We start from the raw sequence: 24,907 nt of genomic DNA on the forward strand, positions 1-24,907 counted from the left end.
CCCCCACCCACCTTTCTGGGTCTGCCACCCCCGCCCCCTCCACCCCTGTTGGACAGCGTGCCCCCCCCTCCAGTCCCCGCTAATTTATTGGCTCCTCCTCCTCCAGTGTTAAATGCTCCTCAGGGCTTAGGGTGGTCCCAGGTACCCAGGGGTCAGCCCGCATTCGCTAAGAAAAAGAAGACCATCCGTTTGTTCTGGAATGAAGTCCGGCCATTTGAGTGGCCGTGTAAAAACAACCAACGCTGCAGAGAATTCCTGTGGTCGAAACTGGAACCCATTAAGGTGGACACTTCCAGATTGGAGCACCTGTTTGAGTCTAAATCCAAGGAACTGTCTGTCACAAAGGTACTGCGAGTCCCCAGCATGCTTCTTGATTTGCAGTTGGGTAGGGCTGAAGAGAGATTTGTTCTGTATACATACTCTTTTTTGTGTTGCTTTTGCTATTTGGTAAAAGTCCATTGGTATAAAAATCTGACATTTAGTATAGTATTCTTTGTGCTATGTTCTAGGTGTAAGCTACCTGGGTAAGAGACCTTTATTAGCTAACATGGATACCAGCTTGCTAACATTAGACAAAGTAGCTTTCAAAGAACCAGATAATGCAGGGGAAAAGACAAAAAGGTTAACCAAGCAATGTCAGTATAGCCCAATAGCTGATGTTGACGTTAACTAGAGGAAAGTGGACTTGCTGACTTACCTAACACAGTGAATATGTTTATTTAACCTTACCTTCATTGGTTATGGTTGATAGTAGTAGTTTGAACTTCAGCTGTAACTACCCAATGCTTTCATGAAGGCAATAATCCAAGTAACATTTCTTTGGGTAATTCCCTGGATGAGGCAGCATACTGCAATTATCTAGATGTTTCCCAATAGCCATATATTTAGCATTTTATAAATATTACACACACACATCTAGATTTCTTATTTTTCATAAATGTTTGAGAATCTTGTACACATTGCTGTTGTGGTATTGTTAACAGAGACGTTATATCCACTTTTAATGTTATATCCGCTTTTAATGTTATATCCACTTTTATAAATGGGAAACACTGTACATGAAATTATTGGGCATCAAAGGTAAAGTCATAGTTAATGAACACTGGAAAAGAAACTGCAAGATACTGGATCACAGATTTTATTTCTAATTCATTGTATTAATAGAGCTTCCTTTACATATCTGAAAGAACTGGTTTTTCAGAAACCCTTGTGATTCTGGGTATATTCCAGTTTTAAAACAGATTTAAGATGACTATACTGTCTTCTCAGGAACTGGGGGTATGAGAAAGCAGTTTATAAGGTACGACTTAGAGTAAGCATGCAAGAGCTTATTATCATGAATTAATTCTAACTCCATGTATTGCACCATCGGTTTATCATCTTTTTGGGAGAATATAAAGCTGCCTGAGTCAGGCTCCCCGCCCTGCCAGCTGGACACCAATTCTGAATCAAAAAATATGTGCAGCATCCTCAGGACAAGAGTGCCCTTCAAACAAGGAGCCAAGTGACAGAGTTAAGTGCCTGTCACTGCTGTGTGATGCTGAAAAGCCAGCTGGGGGAGCTGTAATCGGTCAACTTCCTCTTAAAACACATGCTGGGGTTCTTAAACTATTAGCTGCACTTTGCTGGTTGGTATTTCTGCCCTATCTCAGTGAGGATGTGAATCTAAATCATTTCCAGCCTCAGGAATCACCCTCAAGTCAGAATTAGAGCTTTCCCATTTATAAATCCAAAGTGCTAGGATCAGATATAAAAAACCATACCCAATCAGACCTGACCTTCAGTTGAAAGTAGACCCAGCTCTGTCCTTTCTAGAAGATAACACCTAGGAAAGTGGTGCTGGACACCCACTCTTGGTGTATCTGCGTCCTTACTTTTCCAGGACGGGCAACTCATGGTGCTGAGCTGTCCACATGGCCCCCTCCAATTCTTCCAATCAGCCTGGCATTTGGGAACTGACTGGCCAGGATTAAGGCAGCAGTCTGTGGTTGCCAGGAATTACCCATGACCTGCCTCACTCCCACCGCCCTCTCACCCTCTGGTCTCATTGGCCAGCCCCCCCCTCCTCCCCTCCCTCCTCCCCTCCCTCCTCCTCCCCCTCTTCCTCCCCCTCCTCCCCTCCTCCTCCTTTTGTGCACTTATTCGGCTGGCTGTGTCTCTAGGCTTCTTGTGGTTGCTGATCACTTTTGGAGGATGCTCGGGAGAGGCTGCCCCTTGACTCGGGCTTGGGAGGAATAAACGAGAGTAACCGTCTGGTGGTGGAAGCACTTCCAACTTCATTTTTACAAAGAAAATGGCAAGATTAAAAGTTTCCTTGTGAAGACCCAAAAGGAGTGGTTACCTCCCTCCTTCTCTTGGTCCAACTGAGGCTGATTTGATTGGTGATAAGGTTGTAGCTTCTGTTCTCTTAGTAGTCCAAAGTTCCATTCTTGTCTGAAGCAGATAGTGACCTCTTACAATACTTTATTGACTAGTTAATGGACAAACGTTTAACTAGTGTTTATAAAGTGGGAGCCTCAGAAAAATAATATATTGAAAGGTTTACCAAACTGATTCCAGAATGTTCTACAGTGAGACCCATGAATCCATCCATACCTTTGTTTTTTGGGATAGGAAATGTGAGCAGGAGCCAATTTACAAAATGTTATAAAAGGTGAGAATGCAAATTAGAATTAAAAGATATCATATAGGATAGTCAAATTTGTTTTGTATTTGTTACCAGTACAGATATAAGCACTTTCATTTCTGTTTCTAATCTTTGACTATGATTTTCATAAAACACAGCTGTAAACAGCCACTTCCGAATTCTGGCTTATGAGGAGTTTTTCATTAAATACAATAGAGCACAACAAAAATAAAAAGAAGTAGACTTCCCAAGATAGCACAAAACAAAGGGAATTGGTTTTTGTTTTCATCAAAAAGCTAACACCAGTGTTATAGGGCACGACTGTTACCATCCAAGTCACCCCAAAACAAAGATTCATGAGCCAAATCCAAGGCAGGGGTGGTCACTTACTGAAAATAAGACCAAAAAGATGTGCTTTTTGGTTTCCTTTCAAAATAGTGTCTGGAGCTGGATCCACTTCTCTCTCTCAGCAGGATATATATAGCTTTTTAATAAGATGACTTTTATTATGTTTTGTGGAGGAAGACAGAAATCCTGTGCTAAATTTCATCATCTTATGTTTCTACTGCTGGTCTAAAGATGTGGTGAATCACACAGGAGATAGTTAAAGTGACCCCAGAGAAAGATGTCAGGGCAGAAAGCTCCTGGGAGCAATGGGAAGGACCCTGTTGGGCTTGACATCATCCTGAGGAACACCAGGAAAGAGGCCTTCCATCTCTTGTGCCTAATCATGGGGAGCAAAATCTTTCCTGCTTCCAAAGGGCAGTTTCTAGGTCCCAAGTTACAGCCAGACCAAGACAGGCATGGAGTGGAACAGGAGACCAGAAGGAAGAGCCCTCTGGGTTTCCCCTATGTGGACCGGATGCTGTCTTACTCCCTTGGGATCATTAGGTTCACCATGGGAAGGGGGCTCCAGGATGAATTTGGAGAAATTTGTTTAGCTTTATTTACCCTGAAGTTTCTAAGTATATCAGAAACAATTAACAGGAACTTTTAAAGAAAATTTGGAGATAATTTAATTGTTCGGAGGATAAGCCTCACCTGAGTTATTTTTAAAAGCTCCTTAGGGACTCTAAAGTATAACCAAGATTGTGAACCACTGATTTAAGGTGAAAAATGAGGCACCAGAGGAGCATTGCATGATGCTCGTTGATACCCTGACCCATTTTATTTTTCTGAGAAGAGATAAAAATCTTCCTACCCTGCATTCAAGTTTAAAACACAGGGAATAAGTTATTTTACTTGACATCTCTAAAAACCTGAACTCTACCTGGAAATTCCAAGCACAACTTTGGGACTTAAGCTGGGTCATCATACAGCCTCGTGTGACCAGGACAGTCCTGGTGTTTGCCTGTTGTGCCAACATTATTATAAAGAGCACGCCCTTCCTCTCTCAGAAGCCTCCGGGTTAGGTAATAGATAAACTAAATCAACACAGGAAGTCTGTTTAACAGTTGGTCTCTGCTCTAGAAGACTCAAAGGGCAAATAGAGCAATTAATACTTTTTTTCCTTAACAATAAGATGGGCCTATTCTGGCAAGAAATTTTATTCCTGACTAAAGGCTTTTCATCCTTCATTTAGACTTAGGTTTGGGGGTTTCATTTTTTTGTTTGTTTTTGGGTTTTTTGCCTTAATTCTTTCCTGTGTATCTCACAGTCTCCCTCATTGCAAGACTTTAGGAAAATTCCATAGTTGTCACATCTTTGTGACATCTGTATCATTGTATCCTTGTTAACTGTCACTTTCTCAACAGACAGTTTCGAAAATACCCTGTGGCATCACTCTTTTGGCAGTGAGCAGGGAGTGAGGACGAATGATTTACCATTTCTAGAACTTCGGTCTTGCTGAGCCAGACCCAGGGTCTCCGACAGTGATGCTGAGAAGCATTGGCAGAGGTCGGTCGGCTTTCATGGACTCGCTCTCAAACTTAGCAGTATTCTCCACGACGGAAGGAGTTCTCTTACTAAATCCTATCTTTAGCCCAGTTAATATTTTCGATCACAACACTTTCTGGGGTAGCAACATCTGTGTTTTGAATATCCAATTTTTAAATATTACATCCTCTATTTCTAGTAAAATTACTCATTAAAAATTCAAAGGGATGATTCTTTGTAGTAACATGTCAGGAAACATTAAGGTTAGTGACTGCAATTTATTATTTAAATTTTTCTTTCCACCATTTCTTAACTGTTGCCTGAATCTACACCCTTCCCTTTTCCAAAACTGAATGACTGTGAGGAAGAGGTAAGGTCATTTCCTTTCTCTAAGATATTAACCAGGTTGTGGTCCCTTTTGCATAGTGGTCATCCTCCCCCAGTAACCATTCAGAATCAAGTTTCAGTCTTTTCTTACAGATACTAGAATAGTTCTTGGAAGCAATAATTTGTTCTGTCCCCAAAATTGACTTTTGCATCTTCTCCCCATGAGGTGTTTTATCATCCTCTGTGTCAAGGATTGTTGTCCTATCAAGGGTCCACCTGGGTGGCCTTGTGGCCCTGCACTGCTCATTTCAAGCTGAACCTAAGTACCTGGCTTTAGCTGTTCTAGAAGATACTCCTGTGTCATATGTGACTCTCTGCTGCTTGGAGTGGCTGAATTTGCAGGGCCTGCTAGATCTAGAGAGTGGAACCCCAGTAAACGTAGCCGACCACCAGCTGAATCTGGGGCTGCAGAGAATGGTCACAGCCCTTCTCCTGAGCCTTGGCAGCCGCTACTTAAGTCAGCTACTTCCTTTGTGCTTCTCAGCAATCCTGTAACTCTTTTGGCCTCGGGTCCCATCTATGTGAAGCTTCATCCTAGAGGGGCTCACCTCTGTCTTCCTGGAAGCTGGACCCTTGCCCCCTTGGCCAGCTTGAGAAAGGAGCCGAATTGCCTTAATGACCTCCTTCTACCCCTTCTCTCTAAGAGCTCTCTGCTCTTTTGGCCAGCCTCTTTCCACAGAGGATAACCTCTATTTCTCACCCATCTCGGCTGTCCATATCGTTGCCCCCTCTCCCTGCAGTGTTCTTGGCCAAATCAAAAACAAAAACAAACAGACGCCCTACATGGCAGCTGAGCCTGAAGCATTTCTCCAGAGACTGTATTTCCTCTTTTGGGGAAGGGCTGCTGTGGGCATGTTGGAGGCTCCCCGGTCATTGGAGCTTCGAAGGAAGAACTCTGCTGTTAAAGAGTTTGGCTTAACTCGGCTTTCTGGAACTAAAACGGCCTGGCTTCTTCCCAGGTTCCCCCTCCTCCCTTAAGGAATCAAGCCCTCTTTTCCCTTGAACACTTCTGGACATATTTGGGAAAGTAGCATGTTCAGAGGTAGCCCTGCACCCCTTCCTCCCACACTGCCTCGCACCCACCCTTTGGCTGACTTGCCCAGCGACACTGTTGTGCCTTCCACATCCAGCCAGCCCCTAGTCTAGCATCCTGTGCCTGCAGCTAGGCCCACAGGCACCTAAATCTAACGTCTCTTCCTCCCTGATGGTTCTTGGAACTTGCTGAGGAAGAAGGCAGAGGAGTGGCTGATTGACTTTTATCAAAGAATTGAGAAAGAAACCCTAATTTCCTGATGCCCTAGAGCTGACCATCGGTGTCGGGGGCATCCCGGCCCTCCACAGGTATGCACATTTTGTTAGTCCCCGTGGAAATATTCCAACTGGAGGACTAGGCACCTAACAGTCATTTACGAAATACCTGTTTAAGGAAATGGGGTATGTATCAAAGAGGGGCAATAAATAAATATGGGAAGACACACAGCCAAAAAGAGAAGAGACTGTCAGGGGACCGAGCTTTTCCCCAGCCTCTTCTGCTTCTGCGCAGGGTTTGGCATCATGCACCATTGTTGATGGTGTCTTTTAGACTCCAGTCATCAAGGGAGAGATGTGCGCAGTCAGCTAGGGGTCTCCTGGGGTGTGGTGTACTCCCGCCATGCTGACCTGGGCCATTCCCACACAAGCTTGTGGTCCTGCTTTCTCCTGGCCTTTTCTCTTCCTGAGAAGGAAGATGACAGTCAATCCAGCATGCACCATTGTTGATGGTGTCTTTTAGACTCCAGTCATCAAGGGAGAGATGTGCGCAGTCGGCTAGGGGTCTCCTGGGGTGTGGTGTACTCCCACCATGCTGACCTGGGCCATTCTCACACAAGCTTGTGGTCCTGCTTTCTCCTGGCCTTTTCTCTTCCTGAGAAGGAAGATGACAGTCAATCCAGTCTGTCATAATGTTCACTCACAATGTTGGTTTGTTTGACTTAAAGTTACATTTTTTGGTTCCATATTAGAAATTGATGTTTCATGCTAGATTCTGGATTTCTGACCCTGGTGTCTTTGTCGGAATGCCCTGGACTGTTGAATAAGAGCTTTTTCTGTACTCTTAATTCTACTCTGTTCTGTCATCTCAGCCATTCTAGTGCCCGTGCTACACACTTCATCAGTTTTATAGTAAGTTTTTAATAGGATTGGGTAGATATATATGTATAACTCTACTTTTTAGGAACATTGTTGACTTTTTTATACATACATTCTTTCATTTTAATTTTAGAAAATTTTTTCTAATTCCAAAAACAAATCTTATTGGTATTTTGATAGAATTCCTCTAAATAAATGTATTAGATGGGACATAATAGCATATTTATGACATTACAATTTCCTATCCAGGAACTTGATGTCCCTCATTTATTCAAGTCTTCTTTTATTACTCTCAAGAAAATATTGTCATTTTCTTCAGGTAGAAGATATTTCAGGAGGTTTTGAGTTTTGTTTCCTTATTTGGAGGTTGTCTTGGGGTGGGGGGTATTGTCTCAAATAAAATGCAAAACAAAACAACACAACTTCCTGACTTCCTCCCTAGAAGCATTGCTGCCTCTCCTCTTCCCGAGCCTGTTCCACCTCTGCCCCACCACATCTCACCCCCTCTTTCTAGATGCCATCAAAGGGGCATTTGTATTTCCTAACCTCCTTCCCAAGGACCACTCTTCCTTCTCTGACTGTGTAGGTGAGGGGCTAGAGGCCAATGCTGCCCAGGGAACCCCTGCTGCTGCCCCCCTACGCAGCTTCATTCCTTATGCTCATGAGATGTCTGCTGCTGCACCTGCGGGTCTACATTTTAGGCAGGAAGAAGGGGCAAGGGCAAAGGCAAGGCCTGCTAGGTTTCTCTCTTTTTAGTCAGGAAAACAAAAGCCAGAACCAAGTCACAGGACCAGCTTTAGCTGCTAGAGGTCCAGGAAGGTAATTGATTTAACTGACATATTGTCAGCCTGAAAAAATTCAGGTCCCTGTTGGTGAGTTGGGAAGAGGGGATGGATTGGGGGTAGGCACCCCCACACCTCAGTGCTGGCATTGCTTGTTGTAACATCTTTCTTAATTGCCTGTGTTTGGTATTGTGTCTAACCTTTCTCCTTAGCATTCCACACATAACATAGTATTTCCAATTCAATTGAAAAACTAAATTGAGAATTTTGGGGGCTCCTGATAAGTTTCTTTAACTCTGTAGAAGGTGAAGCTTGCCCTGAACACTGGGGATGCATCTACTCTGTGTGTCCCTGGGGCCCACTGTTCACAGCTGATGACCACACTTGTGGGAATTGCCCCTCCTGGCCACCAGGCCCCAAAACAGCTGGGATGCTTTCAGTTGTTTTCTTCATGGAGAAATTTGAGTTTATTCCCAAATGTGTAATTTAAAGATCTAAGATTGAATTTTAGCAATTAGATTTGGAAGGACCCAGGAGGACTTAAGTAGAATGTAAGCCCATTTCTCCCTGGTGTTGCAGCAGGCCAGCTTCTCCAGATGGCTCAGCTGCTCCCAGACCCAGCCAGGTTCCCTGCTTCAGAGGGAGGGTGAGGCCTCAGCACGGAAGACCGAATGGTGAGCAGTGGTCAGCTGCTTGGCGGGGCCTGCCTGCAGAGCATGGTTGGAACCCCTCTTCTGGGTGGTGACCCTATCAAACTCCAGCCTATCCCTGGCAGTTCCCAACAACCTAGACAAAGCCACTTTCTATCTCCAGCCCCAGGATAGATCCTAGACATTCTTTAGGGCCCAGCTCAAGGGTGAGTTACAGTCACCCCACTGTTGAGCCCCCTCGCATAGTGAGCACACCCCATCACCGTGCTGAATTCATCTTTTCCTTTAGGAGAGTCACTGTGCCTCATTTATGTTTCTCACCCTAGGCTTATTACATGAATCAAAATTGTCATCCTCCCACATGTGTTGGCCTCAGGGGAAACCTGAGCAAGAACAGGGAGCTTGCTGAGCCAGGTCTTCTCCCACTTGCCCCCCATTGCCACCTGCACTTAACTTCCTGAGGGCTGAAGGGGAAAGCAGGAGGCCTTGTTGTCACAAGCTCTGGACAGTGACAAGTATTGGCTTAGCATCTCACACACTATCGTAGTTTGCTGTTATAATAAAATATCAGACCAGTGGCTTGAACAATGGAAACTTACTTCTCAGAGTTGTGGAGGCTGGGAAGTCCAAGATCAAGGTAGTGGCCAATTTGGTTCCTGGTGAGGACTCTGTTCTTCTCTTGCAGATGGCTGCCTTCTTGCTGTGTCCTCATGTGGAGGAGAAAGATAGCCAGCTCTCTGGTCTCTTCTTATAATCCTATTATGAGGACCCCACCCTCATGACCTCCTTTAAGCCTAATTACCTGCAAAGGCTCCACTTCCAAATACCATCACATTAGGTAGGGCTTCAACATATGATCTTTAAGGGGACACAAACATTCAGTCTGTAACACATACTTAGTTCTCATCATGTGCTAATCCTGGGTTGGCTACAGAGCCTGCCTCTGAGGAGCACCCAGGCCAGCAGGGAAGCCACACATGAGGGCTCTATGAGGATGCCAGAACACTGCTGTCCCCGTCCCCCTCCTCAGCCTCTATGCCTATTGGTCCCTTATTCATCTTCACCAGCACACACCTTTTTTCTTTCTTCTTTGGGAGGCCTCCTTACATGTACCCAGTGGGCCACTGCACAGATGTCTAAGTATGGCAGGAAAAATGGAGGTGCTCTAGGATAAGGGCATGGGATGTTTGACTGGTGAAGAGGGTCCTTGAGATGATGCCGCTGGGATCTGGAGGGGCTGACAGGACAGCAATGCTGGATTCTTCTCATCAGTCCTGTTCCTTGGCATGTGTACCAACTGTCTCTGGGCACACACCATATTTGCTAAGGCCAACCAAGATACATTCCAACACCTCGAGGCCCACAGGAAAGGAACACTAAAAAGTTTTAGTTTTGTTTTCACTGCTTCTATGGAAAAAACCAAGTTTTTTTTCTTGCAAAAATCACATTTTTCCCAATTGAAGGAAAATCATTTTTGTTTTGTAATGTGTCTGACTCTCGAAGTTCCATTGCTGACCCAAGCTTGGAGGCTTCTCAGAGCTAATCCCTGACCTCTTTCTTCTGTGCTGAGCAGTAGCCAGTCTTTCCATGAGCTGAATCGGGGCCATTAGTTTTCATTTCTAAATAAGTATGAGTTTGCTGTTAATAATGAAACTCAGAAAGGACCCATGATGATGCATTAATCATGGATTCTCCTTGTTTTATCATGAAGAAAACTGCTGCAGATGGGAAAAGGCAGGAGATCATTGTTTTGGATTCCAAGAGGAGCAATGCTATCAATATTGGTCTGACGGTGCTGCCCCCTCCAAGAACAATTAAGATTGCCATTTTGAATTTTGATGAATATGCCTTAAACAAAGAAGGAATTGAGGTAAGAGAAGCTCTCTCAAGCATCGTTTGTGTTCTAAAACATGTCTCATATGTAAAGCATTACTGTGTTTGATATGACTTTCTTTGCAGGGTGGCTTGCCATTTCCTGTCCTCAGCCAGACTCTGAATAATGTTAATAATTCTTACACTTTTCTAACTCCTGGGGGAAGCTTCACTTTGCCTATGAAGTCCAGAGATCCTCGCTGTCTGGTTCTTTACTGACCTCCCTGTGACCACATTCTGCCTATGTCAAAATGGAAGAAGACATTCACACCCTCCTTGGGATGCTGCCAGGGTCTTCTTTCATGTCATTTCAAACCAAACACTTTCAAGAGTAGGGTTTTTAATACATGCTCACATCTACGTAAAGGACTTTTTCTCTCTTCACACCTGGTGGAGTATATAGAGATATGTTTCAGCTGAACTGGAAAACCCAAGCCAAGGGAGGCATTAATGTTTGTTGGTCTGTAGGTCAACAGTGGAGAGAGACTGGGTGACATGGCTGTAAGTGACATGGCTGTAGGTGGCCCAGCTGGAGCTACGGGTCACCAGCTGTGCCAAGGTTTGTGTTCTTCCCCCAGGCCATGTGCTCCCTTTACCATGGGCTGGTACCACTTTGTAGCAGGTTACATATTTTATTCTAATAATGGAAAAGGTGTGAGTGGAGCCAGTGACCCAGCCCACAGATTCCTACAGAAGGGCAGTATAGCCTGGGGACCTACTGGGTGAGTGTGGGGATCTGGGGACACTACTTTGGAGCACTGGGTGACACCCAACTCATCTGTCTGTTGGCAGGGAGCCCCAGATTTCTCTAAAGCCTCTCTGAGATTAGAGTTTATTCATGCATAGTCTTATTTGCAAGACTTGAACATAGAGGGAGCCAGTGAAGCCTGACTCCAGAGTGGGAGAGCAAGCCTTGGACAGAAAATCTAGAGAAAATGAAGGGCTCAGGCCACTGTGCCAGACTCAGCCACAGCCCTGGGTGTTGGGGGAGCGGTCAACACACATGCAGAGGGGTCTGAACTGGCCAGGTGTGCCTTTTTGCTTTGGAAAGAAGAGACCTCCACAGGGAAAACTTCCTAGGGGCCCATACTGGGTGGAATAGTGTCCTTCCAAAATCCATGCCCACCCTGAATATGACCTTATTTGAAAATAGGCTCTTGTAGATTTAATCAAGTTAAGCTGAGATCATACTGGATTAGCATGGTTCCTAAACACAGTCAGTGACTGGTATCCTGACATGAAGAGGGAAGTTTGAACACAGACACAGAGAGGAGAATGCCATTTGAAGACAGAACACTCAGGAAGACGAACAGAACTGAATGCCATGTGAAAGTGGAGGCAGAGACTAGAGTGATGTGTTTACAAGCCACAGAATGCCGAGGACTGTGGACAACCACCAGAACTAGGAAGAGGCAAAGAAGAATCCTCCACTGGAGCCTTCAGAGAGCATGACCCAGCCGACACCTTGATTTTAGGCTTGTAGCTTCTAGAACTGAGAGACAGCCAATCTCTGTTGTTTTAAGTCACTCAGTTTGTGGTACTTTGTACTGGCAGCCTTATGAAACCCATACAAAGCCCAGGCAGGTCTACTCTGAGAACCCTTCCCATTCCAGGAACAGATAACAGAGAGAAATGCATCTCCTTCCTGGCAGGAGAGGAAGGTGCATCCTGATCCCTGGGGTCGGGCCAGGCAGCAAAGCAGTTTGGCATCTCCAGGCAGGCAGCCAGGCAGTGAGGGCTTGCGGCAGGCCATGGCAAGCTGACAGCAGGCAGATACAAGAGAGACATTGAGGCAGCTGCCAGACTGCAGGAAGGGGCAGGCCAGGCCTCCGTGTGAGGCAGCCTGCTGTAGGACCACCCCCCCCCACCCAGAGGAGCAAGGAAGGAGAGCTCAGTGGCCTGCTGCTATGTGAACCTGGACAAACCAAGTGCAAGTGTCCTTCATCCTGGAGAAGCGACACAGCGGGCCCAGCGCACTCAGGCCAGACTGTTTGGTTAACAAGGTCCTTTGGAGATTGCAAAAGCTGCAGTTTCATACACAGAGAGGCTTCAAGGACAGCCAGAGCCAGCCTGATTGAAGGAAAAGATGACAACTTCGCCTTTTAAAAATACTTCCCCTCCTTGTCATGAGAACTTGAAAGTCCATCAGGAAAGATTGATTTCTCTGGGTTTTGCCTTTGCTCTTTCTTGAAATGTAACTCTGGGGGTTGGGGGGTGAGTTTCAGATACATTACGTTACTTACATTTTAGAATGAACCAAATTATTCTTTTTCCCTTTCTGACTGGTTTCCAGTTGAGCACCCTTTTGATCCAGGAAGGAATAAATAGCAACAGTAATTCTGATGGATATAGGTTTAGCCATACAGAGCTAAATCTGATTTTCATAGTTTTTTTACTGTTGGCCAGGCACCAGGTAGGTGCTTTACACAAGTGCACATCACAGCTTAGGAGGTATAAACTATTATGATCCCCATCTTAAAGATGAAGACAGTGAATCCTAACATTAATTAATCTGTGCCCAAGCTCACTAGCCAGTGAGAGGTGGAGCCTGTGTCTAGCATGCATGCTGTGGGCCTTGGGAACAGCTGGCCCAGGAGTGGTACCCCGGGCCTGGATTTGTGTGCCACAGAGAATAAGAGGGAATCTGAATGGCGAGTGAGACATGCATGAGGCCATGTGGTCCACTTCATAGTGCTGCTTACGGGTTCCCACCCGGGAGTAGCTGATGTATGGTGCAATCTGAATTGAGGACACACAGCCACAGAAAACACAGGAAAACCCTTCCTGAGATTTTATTGTGTCATGAATTTTCAGTAAATTCATAGTCACAACAGGGCTTCTCAATCTTGACATTGTTGAGATTTGGGGCCAGACAGTTTTTTGTTGTGGGGACTGTCCTGTGCATTGTAGGATGTTCCATGGCGTCCTTGCCTCTACCTACTAGATTCCAGTAGCACCTACCTTCCTTCACAACCCCAAGTATTTCCAGACATTCTTGAATGTCCCCTGGCAACAAAATCACCGCTATTGAGAACCCCTGATCTAAAGGCTGCCTGTGTGAATCCAGAGACTATATCCCTGAGTGACTCTCAGTTGTGGCTGAGAAGACTATAGTAGAAACAGCCCTCTGGGGAATGTGGAATCCAGGACACCCTCAGCCATCACCTACCATCTCTGGCCATTGATTTCAGGGACCTGGAGGTACAGATGGTTTAGATCCATGTGTTGAGCCAGTACCCAGAGATTATTCTCAAGGCTTGCTGTTCAAGACCTAAATCAGGACTGAGAAGAGATGGCAGCTTCTCAGAAGAGATCTTTGCTAATAAGATTTCCAGCTTGCACCCAGAGGGCCTTTAGCCAAACTGTCTGCTTCTTGGATGTGGGCACTATAGCACCACAACTTAATCGGGCCATTTGAAAGCTCTGTGTACCTAAATGTAATTAGGATGTATTAAATGACATCCTGTGGCTGTGCTTAGCAAACTGATGGTATGTATCTGGGTTTGTCATGAAAACCTGAGGGAGTAGTTAACTTTGTTAAGGACGTCGTTTTTCGTAAGAGCATTAAACTTTAGAAAATTATTTTGGGGCCATCTCTAAGTAGTATTAATGATATTTTCCCAAGTAAAATGACATCATATTATCACAGAAGAAAGTATAAAGCATTTTCCTTTTTTTTTTATTGCTTTTCTAATTTTTAAAGTCTGTGTATGCTCAGAGGGTAGCACAATAGAATGGTTCCCAATGACGTTTAACTTGGCGCAGTTTTGGGCCGGCCCGGTGGCGCACTGGATAGTGCACCGCTTGGGAAGCGCGGCGGTGCTCCCGCCCGAGGGTTCGGATCCCACATACAGACCGGTTCCCGCTCACTGGCTGAGCGAGGCGTGGGAGCACCACCAAGGGTTGCAATCCCGTTGCCGGTCCCCGGTCCAGTATGGGGGCAACACTGAGGGTTGCGATCCGTTGCTGGACACGGAAAAAGACAAAAGAAAAAAAAAAAAAAAAAAAAAAAAACTTGGCGCAGTTTGGCTGCCAGGCCTGTCAGCATCCTAGAAACAGAAATTTCAGTGGCCACACATACAAAAGCAACAGCATCTTTTAAAGTAGTTTATGTTTCACAAGGCCTGTCCGTAGGTGTCCAGTGCCACTGGACACACAGATGATCCTGAATATGGAGATCACAGAGATCATGGTTGGCTCAGTAGTTCCAGGGAACCAGACAACCCTGACGATTGGGTGCCTCAGCTGTGCCATTCGTTTTGCATTTTTGTTGAGTCCCCGCGAACTATGAAGCTGGTGCTAGAAAACCAGGAGCAGCCCCTAGGTTGCTCTCTAGCTCTGCCTTGGTTGGCCCAACCTAGGTTCAGGCAAGTCATTTCATCTGTAAGTTTAATACAATTATTTTTACACCCCTGTGCCTCAGTGAGAATGAAAGATACTATCAAGATGCTTTAAGAAGTTAAAAAAATAAAAATTGCTGCATGAAAATAAGTACACGGACAGAAAGCCATTTTCTCATGAGAATATGCAAATTGTATACAAACTAGGCACAGCCCTAAGTGTGCTGCAGCTTTCTGCTGTTGACACCAAAATCCTTGTGGAAGATTCTTATCCAAAGCTGTAGCCAGGGTTCTGTTCAAATCTCACAAAGCAAAATAATTACTCATTATGGTGTTATCTGCAGGTAAATGAAACAGCCAAACCCAATAGCATTTGGGTCCATAAAAAAGGAGATTTCTGCATTTTTCTCAGAAATGTGTCTTTCAGATGCAGAAGTGAGTGCACTTAGAGCAATACCAGGGGGACACTGTCTTAGAGAAAGCTAAAACCCCTGAGGTTGTCATGTGTCGGTTTTGTTTGATGTCTGCTTTCCTGTGAAACTAAGTGGTAATGATAAAATCATCAATAAATCTATGGACACAGTAGAAGAGCAAGTTAAAGATCCACCTTGTACTCATCCCACTATCATCTGCTCATGGAAAGAAAGGGCCATCAGCTCATAGGAGGTGGCTTTGACCTGCTGTTCCCCTGGCCTATGGCTATTTTAATTGTCAGTTATGTGCAAAAAAAAGAGTAAACTGGCAGATGGCAACCTCATAAATCTTCAACAGTGAACAAATGGTTTAAGTTACTCAGGGAGGTGAAAAACAAAAGTAAGAGTGATTACTTTCTCAAAGGAACAAAGCAACAAAAGGCATCGTGCAAAAGTGCCTTCTGAAGGTTATAAAAAACATTGACAGTTTTTTGTTTTGGAATTCTTGTCATGCCTAAAACAGTTTCAGCATTAGGGAAATTAAAATAAAAATTTTAGTTAGGTTTTTGTTTTGAAAACTAGTTGAGTTCAAATCACGGATGTTTTTAAAGAAGTGGCATCTGCCTGAATTGCTTTGGTTATTTTTTAGTCCCAGCTGTGTAGACGAGGGTGTGGGGGGCATGAGCCAGGAGGTAGGCAGGAAGAAGCATGGTCCCTAAATATCTTCGCTGATGCCCAGATTCCACCCACATAGCCTCAGTGGAACCACGATGAAGAGAAAGTTGTAAGGGGAGGTATCTGAGGGTCTCACCATGCTGACTGCAGCACAGAATTCACATGTCTTCAATGCAGTTTTGCATCACTGGCTTCTGATAGAATACTGAGACAGCCCTGCCCGTTAACACTATCATCAATCCCAGGGCTACTCGTACCCACCCAGACACATCCTGATGCACAATTGTGTAAACATCTGCATGTTTGGTGACTATGGTGTCAAATGTCTAGTTTCTTATTTTGTTATTTGTTTTTGAGCAAGTATAGACTACAGTTGCTTTTTTGTGTGTGTACAGCTCTAAGTTTTAAAATGTGCAGGAGATTGCCTTTTCAACAAGTGGTGCTGGGAAAACCGGATATCCATATGCAGAAGAATGAAACTAGATATGCATTTCTCACCATACACTAAAATCAATTCAAAATGGATTAAAGATCTAGGTATAAGACCCAAAACTGTAAAATTACTAAGGGAAAATATAGATGAAACACTTCAGCAGTTAGGTCTGGGCATAGGCTTTATGAACATGAGCCCAAAAGCACAAGCAGCAAAAGAAAAAATAAACAAATGGGACTGTATCAAACTAAAAAGCTTCTGCACAGCAAAAGAAACAATCAACAGAGTGAAAAGACAACCTACAGAGTGGGAGAAAATTTTGCCAACTATGCATCCAACAAGGGACTAATATCCAGAATATATGTAGAACTCAGACAATTATACAGTAAAAAAAATAAATGACCCAATTAAAAAATGGGCAAAGGAGCTGAATAGAAATTTTTCAAAGGAAGACATACAAATGGCCAACGGATACATGAAAAAATGCTCAACATCACTAGTCATCAGGGAAATGCAAATTAAAACCACACTGAGATACCACCTCAGCCCAGTTAGACTGGCTATGATCAAAAAGACTGTGAATAACAAATGCTGGTGAGGGTGTGGAGAGAAGGGAACACTACTGCACTGTTGGTGGGAATGTAAATTAATACAGCCACTATGGAAAACAGTATGGAGGTTTCTCAAACAACTACAGATAGATCTTCCACATGATCCAGCAATCCCTCTTCTGGGTATATATCCAGAGGAATGGAAATCATCATGTTGAAGAGATACTTACACTCCCATGTTTACTGCAGCTCTGTTTACAATAGCCAAGATATGGAACACCCTAAATGTCCATAAGGAAACTGTGTTATATATATACACTATGGAATACTACTCTATTGCCATAGAAAAGAATGAAATACTACCATTTGCAACAGTGTGGATGAACCTGGAGAAACTTATGTTGAGTGAAACAAGCAAAGCACAGAGGGTTAAATACCTCATGTGCTCACAAATATGTGGGAGCTAAGAGAGAAAGGAGGGCAGGAAAGAAAGACCACAGTAGTCCCATGGTCCAACAGAGGGAGGAAACATTCCTAGGGCTACAAGTTGAAGTTGAGGGGGGATGGGGAGGGAGGTTGGGAGATATTTGGAAGGGGACAAAGGGTACAAAAGCAATTTCTGGTAATGGGTATGTCCCCAATATGAATCTGGCCCGTACATCATGGGCAGGAGGGTGGACAATCAGCTTTCTATCTCATGAATATTTGAAATAAATGAATTAATTAAATTAAATAAATCGTGCAGGAACTCATGCAATGATTGCTGCAATCAGGATTTAAAACTTCCATTTCCCTAAAAAACTCCTGTGCTGCACTTTAGTGGTTGCAACTTCAACCCACCTCTAGCCCCTGGCATCCACTAATATATCTCCATCTGTAGTTTTTTCAAGAATGCCCCATAGAAGGGGTCATACGGTGTGTGACCTTTTAAGACTGACTTCTGTCACTCAGCAGGATACCTTTGAGATTCGTCCAAGCCATTGTAAGTATCTATAGTTTGTTCCTTTTTGTTGCTGAGCAGTATTCCATTGTAGAGATGTACCTCAGTTTATCTACTCCGCCTCTGAAGAATAGTTAGCTTGGTCCAGTTTGGGGCAGTTATGAATAAAGCTACTACAAAGACGAGTATTCACGTATGAGTTTTTGTACGAACATAAGTTTTCATGTTTCTAGGGTGATACCCAGAAATGCAATTGCTAGGTCATATGGTAACTCTGTTTAATCTTTTGAGGAACTATAGCTTGCCTTTTTATTCTCTCTTTTGTTTTGTTTTTAGCAGCTAGCAGGTGCAAGGATACAAACCCATGACCTTGGCCTTTTTATTCTCTTAACAGTATCTTTCACAGAGCAAAGTTTTTAGTTTAGATGAAGTTCAGTTTATCAACCTATTCTTCCTGGTATTATGTCAAAGAATTGTTTGCTTAAGATGGGTCACAAAGATTTTCTCCTATGTTTCCTTCTGAAAGTTCTATAGTGTTACATTTTGCTTTTAGATCTGTTATCCATTTTGAATTTGTTCATGTGTAAGGTATAAGGCTTAAGTTGAGGTTCATTATTTTGCATATGGAGTCTAGTTATTTCAAGACCATTTGTTGAAAATACTAACCTTTCTCCATTGAAATGACTTTGCACCTTTGTCAAAAGTCAATGGGCCGTACACATATGTTATATTTCTGGACTGTCTGTTCTGTCCCATTGATCTGTGTGTCTGTCCTTTTGCCAATGCCACTCTGTCTTCATTTCTATAACTTTATAGTTCTTAAGGTAGTGTTATTCCTTCAAGGTTATTCTTTTTCAAATTCATTTTGGTTGTTTTAGTTCTTCTGCCTTACCATATAACTTTTATAATCAGCTTGTCTACATCTACAAAAAAAAAAAATCATGTTGGTATTTTGATGGAAATTGAGTTAAATCTAGAGATTAATTTGGGGAAAATTAACATCTTGACTGTATTGAGTCTTTCAATCCATGAATACAGTATGTCTCTCCACTCATTTATTAAATCTTCTTTGATTGCTTTCATCAGCATTCTCTAGTATCCAGCATGCAGATACTATACATGATTTGTTAGATTTAAACCTATGTATTTCATTGTAAATAGCATTTAATTTTTTTTGGATTATTATCAACATATAGGAGTAAAATGGATTATTGTGTATGAACCTTAAATCATACATGATTGTTAAACTCACTTTATTGTTTTAGAGGTTTTTTGTAGATTCCTTACAATGTTCTGTGCAGACAATCATGTCATCCATGAATATGAGCAGTTTTATTTTTTTCCTTTCCAGTATGTATGTCTTTTATTTCTTTTATGTGCCTGGCTAGGATTTCCATACAATATTAATATAGGAATGTTAAGAGGGGACATGGGAATTTTTACCTTTTGAAAACTGTAATCACGAAGGAATTTGAACCTATAAGAATCATTCTGTTGCCTTTTTGCCTTCTCTGCCTTCTACAACAGATTTTTACCAGTATCAAAAGCAAAAAGATATACTTTTTTCATTCGTAGGTAGGCATTGCTCTTTATAAATACCATCATTAATTTTTTTATTCAGACTTGAGTTTGATATTATTTAAAGTTCTATCATTTCTATTTATTTTGAAATATAGTTAAAATAGTTAACATTATAATATGTCACATGAACAAGAGTCAATCTGAGTTCTTTGAAAATGATTCATTTTGTAAACTCTTAAATTAATTCATGAGAAATGCTGCAGAGCATATATTCTTGACATGTTTTACTCTATTTCCGAGGGAACAAGGAGTTGGTCTCTAATCTTATGTCTTACCTTTCACCTTTCTCTCACCTCCCATCCCCGTTTCTTGACTAGACTATCCTTCATGTGCAAAACCCAGAAAATTTTGGGCAAGTTGCTTAAAGTGTATTTGGTTTATGACAATATAACACCTGTATATAATTTTTAAAACACTAATACTACCTGGCTAGAATATTGTAATATGAATTTGAGAACATTGAAGGGGTGGCATAGGGTCCATCCCTAAGAGAGAATATAATATAGCGTCCCATCTTTCTAGAAAATTCTAACCATGATTCCCACCGAAGAGGAGAAGCAGAAAATCCAGGAAGCTCAGCTGGCCAACCCCGAAGTGCCCTTGGGCAGCGCAGAGCAGTTCCTCCTGACGTTGTCCTCCATCAGCGAGCTCTCGGCTCGGCTGCACCTCTGGGCATTCAAAGTGGATTATGAAACTACAGAAAGGGTAAGTGCTCAGTGTGAGAGGCAGCTGATCCCACATCCAGTGTCGAGAAAGCCAGGTCTTCATTGGTAGTGAGGTGTCATTCTTGACTCAGAGTTTGGAGGGTGAGTTGATGATGATGAGGTTGTGTCTACACAAAGTGATCAGCAGCCTGCCAAGGAGGGTCATTCTAAAGCATCTGCCTGGCACCAGCCTCACACACTTGATTGTCACAAATCACCAATGACTGATTTTAAAAAGTTAAGTTTTTTTCACACTCTTTATTTTATTGTAGAGAACTTGGAAAATATGGAAAAGCACAGTGTGGAACAAGTTCTGTAATCCTTCACCTGACGATAATCACTTAAACTGCCATTGACTGTGGCAGTTAGCAGGACCTTGGGTCCCTTGGAGGGATATCCTCAGCAGAAAGTTGAAGATGGGGCAGATTGCAGGAGGTTGAGAGGAGAGTAGAAGGAAGGGGGCCTTGACGAGGAAGGCATGGGGAGACTCCCCTGGAGCTGGAAGCGGAGCACACAGGCATCCTCTCTGGACTGGGCCAGGCTGGACAGAAGGAACCGGTGGAGCAGAAAAAGGAGAGATGGAAATTGAACTTCAGGGGAGCTTAGTTGAGAGGAAGTGCCCAGAGGAGATATTCAAAAGTCCAGCTTGAGAGGCTGCATGGTCTCCATCTTCCAGCAAAGAGGGTGGGAAGGCCCTATACTGAAGGCCAGATAGATTGCAGTAAATTTGGGGGCCTTCAGGAGGAAAGTATTATATATGAATTCATTAGGGAATCAAGCAGAGATGAAGACACCTAGAACTACTTAGGTGACTGGTATAACTTGGTCACAAAGTCAGTCAGCACTCTTAGGTGACTTTCTCTAGCCAAGTACCATCATGAAGGAAACAGATATTTGGTTTAGCATTGGTTGGGGATTGGCAGAAGCTGGGCTGGAGAGACTGAAGCTAAACCTCTGGCTTTGGGATGCACCTAGGGGAGAGCCTCAGGCTAGGGGAGAGCCTCAGGAAGCATGTGGAAGTGAGGGCACAGAATGACAGTGGGGGGGAAGGGGAGATTGAGGCCAGGAGGCCACAGAGAAGGCTTGAGGTCTGAGGGAGTTATGAAGGTGGTGGGAGCAACAAGGACGGTGGCCTTCTAGTGAGTGAGTAGCCCAGGCTAACAGGGGTGCCTAGAGGGGAGGAGATGTGGGTGGTCCAGGCACAGTGAGGCCACAGTTTTCAGTGTCATCTCCCTGGAAGAAGGACAGGCAAAGAGGAAGACTGTGGGCCAGATGCTGAAGGAACATGGGAAAAATGTCACAGAAGTCAGCCATCATCAGGAGAGAGCATGAGAGGAGGGTGTGACCTAAGAGTCCTGTGTGGGTTTGGACAATGGGCAAGAGGAGGGCTAAGGCAGAGCGTTTGTCACCCCAGCACGAGCTTTGTCTGGTCTCTACTGCAGAGACTCAGGATTAGACTCCCTCCCTGCTACCCTTTGGCACTTTCCCATACCTGTGAGTGCACGCCCATCTCATGGGATCTCCTTGTGCTGGGGGGAAATCCACTTGCTATTTTCTTATAGGAAAAATTTTTTAAAAAAACAAGGCGAAATGTACACTCTTTTTGCCATCTTATATATATATGTGTATATATTTTTTTTAACTGAAAGGAAGTGGCGGAACCACTTTTGGACCTGAAGGAAGGCATAGACCAATTGGAGAACAATAAAACTTTGGGCTTTATCCTGTCTACTCTCTTAGCCATCGGGAACTTTCTAAATGGAACAAATGTAAGTCTTCCCCATCCTTATCTTCTCGCCCCCCGTCACAGAATCCCTGCCTGTCATTTGCTGATGGAGTTTGTATCTCTGATCCCACAGAGCACAATAGAACAAACAACTTTTGTATCTTCTTGCTGAAAATGTAGAAGAAATTTTGTCCTTAAAATATCAGGGCTTATTTATTTGAGTCTGTATCTTGCTATTAATAAGAAAACCTAGAAAAATAAGCACACTATTCCTTATGAAGTGTGGCTACTGTCAAAATTGACATTGGGGAATTTTCTTCTGCCCTGGTTTCTTTTCTTTTCCTGAGCTTATCGCTCAAATATTTGTGCTCATACACACTCTGGTCCTTTAAAAAAACAACTTTTTTTCTCATTGGCCTAGCTGTGGCTGGGAATAGATAAACAGCAGGAGAAGGGGAGGAAGAGGCTGTAGAGACGCAGATGCTGGGGACTGTCCTAAGGCACCCGGACTTAGGGGTGAGCCCTGGCACGTGGCAGGTGGCACTTCATTCTCAGTGTGGCTGGCCCACGTGTGATCAGCTAGGGATGATGGAACATGTGGCCTGAGAAACTCAATATTGAGCTACTACAGCCAGGCATTGATTCTAACCTTCTGTGCTATTCTAAGAGCTTACATAAAATTTGTTCTTCCCATCTTTAATGTTCACCGAACAGGCCAAAGCATTTGAGTTAAGCTACCTCGAGAAAGTTCCAGAAGTCAAAGACACAGTGCACAAGCAGTCGCTTCTCCATCATGTGTGCACCATGGTGGTGGAAAACTTCCCAGACAGCTCCGATCTGTACTCGGAGATCGGGGCCATCACCAGGTCAGCCAAGGTACGTCCAAGGACACTGAGGAGCAGACCTGCCTCGGCCTCAGCTGTTGGATCTTTATCAGTCATCTCTGAGGCACACAAGCTCTATTAAGTAAGACGTTCAAGTGCTGCCTGCATTCCCTGCTCTAGTGTCTGTGACTATGATTCGCTTTGTGCCATTTCTAATGAACTTTTAAGATTTTTTTCCTATCTCTGGTTCTCGGTCAGATTCTTTCCTACTGAGGTATGTGAGCGAGCCTGCCATCCCAGTGCTCACTCCACAGCCGCTGGTGAGCAGTGTGACTCACCAGGCTGGATTGTCCAGAACACTACTACTGCACAGCTTGTTTTAGGTGGGCAAACGTGTCCAAAACATGTGATTTGGCTCCTCCTAAGATGTCCATAGGACCTTGCAGTGAGGTGTGGAGCCAGGAAACAGAGAGCACGTCTGGCCTCTGCTCCCAAACATCCCTGTGATCTTATGCAGAGGGGACATTTTTATAGGGCTGTAAACAGTATATAGCACTGGCCCCTTAGCTGCACACCCTTAAAGGGAGTGCAGGGGTAGTATCTTCATGAGCTGTGGTTTATTGGAAAAGTGATGGTCTCAGTAGTGAGGAGCATCACTGGGCTGAACAACCGCTGGAGGAATCCTAAACACACCAAGACTGGGAGATGTGGAGGCCTTGGGAGCACAGGAAGCTCACTGCGGGATGGGGGGCGGGGACCTTGAATAGGGTAGGGTGCAGGAATCAGGCCAGCATGGAGGAAACTCCTGGAAACAACCCAGGCTGGGAAGCAGGAGCTGAAAGTGTGGACATGTTGGAATCCACCAGAGGAGCAGAGTGGGTGTTAGGTAGATGGGGCCTGGGATGGGAAGGGGGCTGCTAAGGTCTCCTTCAAGGAGAGCTCCCTCTCTCTGCCTTCTCCCACAGAACTGGCTTGTGGGGACCTGGTGGCTGGGAGCCTCCTTCACCTGCCTCAGGAGCCACGGGCTGGCAGCTGTCAGCTACACTGAGCAGGGGGGCCCTGAGCTGGCCTGACAGTAGACCTGTCCTGAGACAAAAAGAGGCTTAGCCAGTGTTACTCCAACGCAGAGCACTAACCGAGAGCCTCTTAGCACACAGAGTCCTCTATTTAACAGGAACTTGTGTCATGTTACTCTGTGACAGGCACTGTTCTGAGGTCTTTACAATACTACTTTAATATCCTAACCAAGGCAAAAACCCCTCTGAGTACCCCAGCAGAGAGTCCTCTAGTTGTTGCTCCAACATCCCCTGTAAGCATCTCCCCCAAAGACAGTTTTGTTAGGAATAACTATTTGAAACAAGGTCTGCCTGGCTGTCTGGATCCCCTTCACCTTGGTCCTGTTTCCAGAACCACCCAGAACATACCAGTCTCCTTTTCACATGTAGCCTTTGGTTTTACCCAGGGCCTTCCCCAGGGGAAGTCTGCTTGTAACAAGAGCAGCCCTGGCCCAGGAGTCCCGACACCATTCTGGACCTCGGTGACTGCTTTGGGCCCCTTCAATATCAGATCTTTCCCAAAAGCTTGCTGGCGTTTTAGTTATCAGGTAGCTACTATAACTAAATAACTTATCTTTGCCTCAAGATTGGCTGCGCAAGCCAGAACTGCAGACTACCTACCCGTTAACTTTGGCAATTCCCGAAGATGACCATTGACCCAGACCCCTGTGACCTGCAGCAGGAGGCCGTCTACCTCCTCTTCTCAGATTTTGCTCCCAAAGCCTCCGTGGGTGTTAGGGGCCCTTCTGTGCAGACAGGTACAAAATAAGCTTCAGGAAACCCCAGCCCCAGCTACAATCACCCATCCTCCGGGGTACCACACTTTGGGCCTCACCACTGCAACCGCCGAGGGGCAGGTTTGCTCTGGCATCTGCAGAAAACTGTCTTCCACCAGAGGCTGGCAGAAATGGGCCAAGGTGGGGACAGTTCTGTTCACTGCTAGCAGAGTGGGACTTCACAGACTCATGCAGCTTGTTAACCACTTAATTCAGATTTCAAAGAGCAACAGTGACAAGTGATCACTGACCCTGACCCCCACGGCTCCTAGTGACAATGCAGTGTCCCCTTCCTTGCCTTTAACCTACTTGTATTAGTTATCTACAGCTGTGTAACAAATCGTCCTAAAAACTGGTGGCTTAACACAATATATTAGTTTCCTAGGGCTGCTGTAACAAAGTATACTACAAACTGGGCAGCTTACAATAACAGAAATGTAGTGTCTTGCTGTTCTGGAGGCCAGAAGTCTGAAATCAAGGTGTTGGCAGGGTTGCTTCCCTCTGAGGACTGTGAGGGAGAATCTGTTCCATGTCTTTCTCTTAGCTTCTGGTGGTTTACTGGCAATCACC

General features: G+C 44.3%; 1 protein-coding gene across 1 annotated transcript in view; it reads left to right on the top strand.

Annotated features, from left to right (window-relative positions):
* Nucleotides 1-24,907, top strand: part of FHOD3 (formin homology 2 domain containing 3) — a 57,719-nt gene that overhangs the window by 915 nt on the left and 31,897 nt on the right. Inside the window, exons 2-6 of the mRNA XM_008577531.1 lie at nucleotides 1-345; nucleotides 10,159-10,317; nucleotides 19,775-19,957; nucleotides 21,606-21,725; nucleotides 22,397-22,558. The exon at nucleotides 1-345 is cut by the window's left edge and continues 1 nt beyond it. Of these exons, the coding sequence (XP_008575753.1) occupies nucleotides 1-345; nucleotides 10,159-10,317; nucleotides 19,775-19,957; nucleotides 21,606-21,725; nucleotides 22,397-22,558 (969 nt within the window). The remainder of the gene's footprint in view (nucleotides 346-10,158; nucleotides 10,318-19,774; nucleotides 19,958-21,605; nucleotides 21,726-22,396; nucleotides 22,559-24,907) is intronic.

This window comes from Galeopterus variegatus, unplaced genomic scaffold (genome assembly GCF_000696425.1).
Source record: "Galeopterus variegatus unplaced genomic scaffold, G_variegatus-3.0.2 Scaffold1528, whole genome shotgun sequence".
Lineage (NCBI taxonomy): Eukaryota > Metazoa > Chordata > Mammalia > Dermoptera > Cynocephalidae > Galeopterus > Galeopterus variegatus.